Source organism: Chanos chanos, chromosome 3, assembly GCF_902362185.1.
Source record: "Chanos chanos chromosome 3, fChaCha1.1, whole genome shotgun sequence".
NCBI lineage: Eukaryota > Metazoa > Chordata > Actinopteri > Gonorynchiformes > Chanidae > Chanos > Chanos chanos.
In genome coordinates, this window is record NC_044497.1 from 50,482,632 (window position 1) to 50,489,345 (window position 6,714).

Here is a 6,714-nt window from a genome sequence, read left to right on the forward strand (position 1 = left end):
ACTGACTATTTGACTGTTAGCCCATTATCTCGTTTCAATCATTATATGTGCATATAATGTCAAAGATATTTATCTTATAGAAAGTGTTGTGCATCGGTGCTTGATATTCTTACTTTAAGTGATACGTTATTATTCAGAATAATGAAGTTAAATCCTATCTTGTATTTTGCGAACTGAAATGTTAAGTTTGTTTTTTTGCCACAAATGCAGGTAAAACTCAGTGAATACATATCGGTGGTTACTGGTCTTTGGGCACGAGTTGAATCCGATTGTAATGCCCATTAAATCCACATGGTGGCGGTAGGATCTCGCTTCTGACCCATTGGGATGGGATCTACTCGCCTCCTCTCTCTCTCTCTCTCCCTCTCACTGTCTCTCTGTAATTATATATCTATCTATATATCTATATTTAAACGAGCTGACAAATGATCTTACTGATGTTAACTAAATCTTCATGTTAACTGATGTTACTTAAATTTCTAAAGTCAGGGCATTTAATTAAGAACATCTCTAAGTTATGATTCACTTTTAACTTATTCAAAGGGAAATTCCCTTAATAAAACCTTCGATAAAACCGTCTGCAATATACAATTCTTCACAAACAAGTCTATGTAAATGAACCTGGGCACGGATTATACTGGTTTGGCGTGTATGAATGTTTCACTCAGCCTTGAAGTTTCTTTTTCATCGTCTGGCCTTTATAAATGGCAGTTACTGAACAGGAATATAACTGATTGCTGACAGCAGCCGAGGGACCTGAATAAACTATACAATGAGACCTTTTCCTTCAAAACTGAAATGTAAATGTAACATCGTTTAGCCTATTCTAAAAATAACAACCAAAGAAGTGAGATTTCTTCAAAAGAGTTCAGCATGTTTACGTAAACATTACTGAAATATGGACTGCTTTTCAAATTATGTTACTAAACTCCTTGAAAATCTGCCACAGGGTATAGGAAAATTAAATAAAATCGTTATATCCTTAAGTTTTCTGTTTTTTCTTCTTCTTCATGTTCTCCTTCTTTTGTACGCAAATTTCCACCTGTGCCTTCGCTCTCATTGGTCGCAACCACAGTCAGATTCCACCACAAATTTATCAGATTGAAAATCAGGGAGGGGAACAAGCAAGGCGAGGCGCAGAAGTTCAGAGATGCACTGGTTATGTTTCTGAAATTCATTACGGGATTTCATACGCGTCATTTCTTCTTTAGCACTACAGAGAGCCTATACATTTGTCTCCTGATCTTTTCTCTCTCAAAAAATTTTAATTAGCGAAGTTGGTTTATCATCGTCGGGATCCTAAAATTAAAGGTAGGGTTGTTTTTGTTTTTGTTTTTTGTACATCATGTAAAAGTGGAAAGTGAATTTATATATTTAAGTAAATTTGAATGTGAATGTAGCCTGGTGTCCTGAGTCACAATGCATAGTATGTCATGCTAGGATAAACAACGTTTGTTACTCAACGTACCTTTTTATTTTTAAATTACTTGCCACAAACTATGTAAAACATAAGGTTAACCTTTTGTTCCTAATCATACTCAGCTGTGCAAATATTTTTAAGAATGAAATGAAAACTTGCATCAGAAGAATCACATACGTTTTTTTAATATGTTTAAGCGTATTTAGCTGCTGAGAGTTATCATTTTGTCCCGGCCTTACTGCACGTACTATGCTGAGAGATTTTTGTTGCTGAACAAAATTTTAATTTTGAATTGCGGCGTCAAAGAGAAGCGAATCTTTGTCTTATAGGCTGCAACAATTAAAAAACAAAGAAAGCTAATGTGTTATCTCATGGTTTCGCTAAAGTTGCTGTCTTTATAACATTTTATTGGGATACTGTTTTGTGGGTCGATTTACAAGGATTTCTATATTGTCCTATGTTCAACGAAGTGAGAAATATTTGATTTTTACATTTCCAACAGATTTACAATGCCCCGGTCATTTCTGGTAAAAAGCAAGAAGTGTGCGTCTTACAGTGGACACCGCTTTAATGATGAAGATCAAAGCAGACTAAGAGACGTATCCGATACCAAACGCATCCTGAGTAAGTAAATGCTCGTACGTCTAATATTCACTTGTCTGGTCTTGTACAAGTACAGTATATATATATATATATATATATATATATATATATATATATGTACATTCTTATTTGAATTATAAAACGACAAATCTTTGTTCACGTTGCGAAATAAAGTTAAGGCCAGATTTGCTAAAGTTGCTATGGTGAAACAGAAAAAAAATTGTAAAATAGTGGGTCGTCCTCACCATAAACTGTAACCATGAACCGACCATCTGACATGTGTCCAAATCGATTTTAACACTGTCTCTAAATCCATTTTTAATTTTAAGTTTATAGTAAGAATAGATTTGTAAGAAAAAAAATCACGTGGAATGCAACCGATGACTTGAACTGCACACCTGCCAGATTGATAATTGGTCAAGATTGTGCCTCGGGAGATCAGTCTGTGTAACTGTTGTTTGATGCTACGATTACCAGGGTTCAGCTCTATGGAAATCCTTTAACTCTATGAGCGGTTAGGGTGGGCGGCACAATATGCAAATTGAGTCGCATTCAAATGAGGACAGCTCCACCGTTTCTTAAAACGTATTAGCGCAGTCATGCTGTGACATCAGATGAACGTGAGAATGACTTAATATAACTGGCACAAGATTGATTTAAGCTTTTATGGAAAGCATGCGAAAAAATATTTTTTTTGTGAAATACTTCCTTTTAGGAGAAAGTATGCCAGTGATTCATTTAAATGTGCATTTCCAGTGAAAACAGCTGAAAAATATTCTGAGCAATTTAGCTTCCTATAGTTTTTTATCTTACTGAGGGAAAACAATGTTAAATGAACTGTCTGTATGTTGTTCCGTTTTCCTCTCTTTTCGTTTCTTTCTTTCTTTCTTTCTTTTTTTTCCCTCTTGCATGAGAAGTCAGTTCCCTAATCCAATATATTGTTCTTTAGAGCCATCACTGGTCCCCACAGAGTCTGAGGAGCCAGCCTCTCCAGAGCAACCTCAGTTGGGAGCTACTGTGGACTCTTCACAGACAGACCCCTATTACAACAAGTGTGAACAGGAACCTCAGTGTCCAATCCCCACCCTTCCTGAGCCGAATGTGACTGTTAGTCGGCCTTATTACATGTCTGGTAAGAACTTTCTGTCACTTCAGTTAAAAAAAAAAAAAAAAAACGCTGTTACTGTCCTGGCATGTCTGCACAGGGAAATTACTTCTGACTATCTAAATAACTGTGCCTCTTGTTTGAGTAATGATGTTCTGTGCTTTCGCTCATGCTTGTTTGACACTGTTTAAATCAGTATGAAAACACAAAGGAACTTCCTTTGTACATAACTGTACCATACCACTAGTGATTGGTGAAGGAATATTTATGTTTTTACCCTCAGAGCCTCAGCTGGCAGAGTTTGCTCCCTACTACAAGACCCCCTATACTTGGGAATCTGTGACCACACCTTATGACTTCAGGTCTCTGAATTTCTCCAGCCCTATTCTCCAGCATGCCAATACTTTGTACGGGGCTCACCTGAGGCAGAGCCCAGAGTCTCCGCAGCCCCTGGACTGCAGCACACACTACTCGCCAACCTCTGACACCTACCACTGTATCACATGCGAGAAGGTGAGAATCTAACATACACTACAACAGAGCAAGGAGTGGGTCATGTAGTGATAAGAGCCTGTCAATAACAGGTGAACTGGGAGGGGAACAAACAGTGTCTTACTGACACTGGATTTCCAAATATAAATGTTAGATATGATTTTCTAAAATAGATATCAGTATACAACATTTAAGAAGTAAAACAAGAAATCATGGAGTCGCGGTGACAAAGGGTGTTGAGAGTATATTTTTAATTTTTGAACTTTCACATACAAATGAGAAATCAAATCAGATACAAGTCATTGTCAGACATAGTGGACTAATTATGGACAGTGACTTGCTTGCCAACTAGAAATGAGAATATGAAAAACTTTGGTGAACTCCTTTTCTTGCCCAGGTATTCTCCACTCCTCACGGCCTGGAGGTACATGTCAGACGTTCCCACAGTGGAACACGGCCATTTGGATGCAGTATCTGCCGAAAAACTTTTGGTCATGCAGTCAGCCTTGAGCAGCATATGAATGTTCACTCTCAGGTACAAACACATACTGTACCACACACAAAATGCCCCATTTCCCTCCCTGAATTTACATACAGATAACAGCTACAGTTATGACAGCTGTGGTTTTGTAGCCGTTCCAGTAACATATACGGTAACTGGGTATGGTAAATCATTTTCTGTTATCAGAGTGACCTAATTATAGAACCTCAACACTACAATTGCATCTTCCATGTATGACAGGAAAGAAGCTTTGAGTGTAAGATGTGTGGAAAAACCTTCAAGCGCTCCTCGACCTTGTCCACACACCTCCTCATCCACTCAGACACACGCCCTTACCCCTGTCAATACTGCGGCAAACGATTCCACCAGAAGTCAGACATGAAGAAACACACCTACATCCACACAGGTAACAAACATTTAAAATAAACGTCTGTGACCAGCCTGCTTTGGTTTAAACTGTACAGTATCCATTTACATGTGTGCAAACATCTGTGACACCTTAAAACTGTTGAAACAGAGAGTTCAGATGAAACACTTGAGAATGGTTTACAGTACCGGAAAAATGAACCTCCAGATATTAAAAGTGATATTAAAAACCAAACCAAACCCCCCCCCCCCCCCCCCCCCCCACGTTGCTGTGCTTTAAGCCGAAACAGCTCTTATCCTTTTCGCGTGACAAAGATGCTTTGCTTTCCAGGTGCTGTTTCCAAGAGTAATCCAGCTAAAGATAAATCAAAAATGAAAATTAAACAAATGCTCTACTGATTTGCATATCTGGTTTTCCTACTTTGCTGAAGCTTCTGTGAAAGACACCTTTGCAGGTGTATCGTAACAAACTGCATGTTTAATGCGTGTTGGAGAAATCTGAAAAATCACACAAATCTTTCTCGTCACTGCCGTCCAGATCACATGTTCAGATATGACTACATTTGTTTGTGATTGAGTTAAAGCTGTTTCTGAAAGTACGCATATACAGTAGGAAGTGTAATTCCGATATGGGATAAGAGATTGCTTTTCCCTATTAAGCTGGCGCACAAAGACTCTGTGAAAACCTTTCAGAGCTTTCGACTGTTGTAAATTGGCCTATGAATGTGATCGAAAACCTGCGGCCGAGACATATTATTGATGGAAATGCATGTCTGCGTTTATGTTTGCAGGTGAGAAACCCCACAAATGTCAGGTGTGCGGCAAAGCCTTCAGTCAGAGTTCTAACTTGATCACACACAGTCGAAAGCATACGGGATTTAAACCCTTTGGCTGTGAGATCTGTGCTAAAGGATTCCAGAGAAAGGTGGACCTTCGCAGACACCACGAGAGCCAACACAGTCTGAAATGAGAAAGATGACGTGAGAAATGATGGACAAGGAGTGTGGATTGATACATGCAATGTTACATTGAAGGTTTTGTTGTTGTTGTTGTTGTTTTATTTAAAGGATTGTAAATTAACAAGAATATAAACAGGTGAGATAAAGTTGGATGTGAGATTTTCAAGTTTTGCTTGTTCCAAAGAGAGACATCATTTGCATATATTTGTATATACCAAAATAAATCTTACAGTTTAATATAAGACACAATTTGTGATCTTCATTGCCCGAGAATAATGCCCACACACTGACATGTGGCGGCAAGGTGAATGAAATGGTCCGTTTGTGACTTAAAACCGTGTTGTTGTTAGTGCGGTGAAAAATGAGATGAGACAGCAAACAGCCCTCGCTCTGTTTGTTTTCTGTGTGTCCGCTTTCTGGAGGAGCCGGATGTGAAGTTCCCGTTGACTTCACCAGAGCTAGCTGTATTTTGCCAGAGGCAGAGCAAAATCTCTGGTGTGACTGGAGATAGAGCCTTATTCAAATGGGTCCCTGGAACTCCATGCAAATCTCTCGTCGAGCAGGTTTGTAAACTTCAAGGGCAGACTGAACGGACCTCAGAAGCAAGTGTTCTATGACTTGGCACGAGCCAAGAACCAAATTAAGGGAAACGGACCGTAATTTAACCCTTTAGGCCCTCCAACGATATTGTTCTTTTTTTTTTTTTTTTTTTTTCGTCCCCAAGGAACCTTAAAACCGGAGCGACTCACGCGAACCAGTTACAGAGACGATTCTAGGCAGCAGTTTTAACGTCTAACATTTGTTAGATCTAACATTTTTGAAGGTCCAAGGTTTAAAAGTTCTCGAAAAACACAAAAACAAAATTTTGTGTAGGAGAGTGTTTTACAGTTTATCTAAGACAGTCGTGTAACGACAAAGCTTACACTGTGTTATGTCAGAGACTCGGAGAGAGATTTCGAGTAATGTTCTCATCAGGTCACTCCCATCGCTGCTGCCCGGTCTGCTTTGACAGACAAATTCCCAGCGATAGCGCTCCTGTGCACACCACCTCTCTCAAACAAAACAGACTGTTAAACCATTTCAGCTGATAATGGGAAACCTAACAAGATTATAGACACCGGCGCATCAGACTTACTGGGCAGTCCATTTGCCAAACACAAACACTCTGGATTAAGAAAACCACAAACTCACCCGTAATCCTTAAACTGTTTACATCACATTAGTGTTTTTACTTTGATAGTCCTTTTTGAGTAGTGTTTTCTCTAGA

The 6,714-nt window shown here is 38.9% G+C and overlaps 1 protein-coding gene across 1 annotated transcript; it reads left to right on the top strand.

Annotated features, from left to right (window-relative positions):
• The first annotated feature begins 1,255 nt into the window (after positions 1-1,255).
• On the top strand, positions 1,256-5,607 carry gfi1b (growth factor independent 1B transcription repressor). Its single transcript, XM_030769714.1, has 7 exons — positions 1,256-1,311; positions 1,923-2,019; positions 2,945-3,155; positions 3,412-3,641; positions 4,018-4,155; positions 4,363-4,528; positions 5,280-5,607. The coding sequence occupies exons 2-7, from the start codon at positions 1,930-1,932 to the stop codon at positions 5,456-5,458; spliced, it is 1,014 nt and encodes a 337-aa protein (XP_030625574.1). The 5' UTR covers positions 1,256-1,311; positions 1,923-1,929; the 3' UTR covers positions 5,459-5,607.
• The last annotated feature ends 1,107 nt before the right edge of the window (positions 5,608-6,714 follow it).

What these genes read in the sequence shown, in the direction of transcription:
- gfi1b (XM_030769714.1), top strand. Translation starts at nt 1,930, where the DNA reads ATGCCCCGGTCATTTCTGGTAAAAAGCAAGAAGTGTGCGTCTTACAGT. An exon ending in ATCAAAGCAGACTAAGAGAC is followed by an intron (nt 2,020 to 2,944) that starts GTATCCGATACC and finishes ATGAGAAGTCAG; the next exon opens with TTCCCTAATCCAATATATTG. An exon ending in ACTGTATCACATGCGAGAAG is followed by an intron (nt 3,642 to 4,017) that starts GTGAGAATCTAA and finishes TTTCTTGCCCAG; the next exon opens with GTATTCTCCACTCCTCACGG.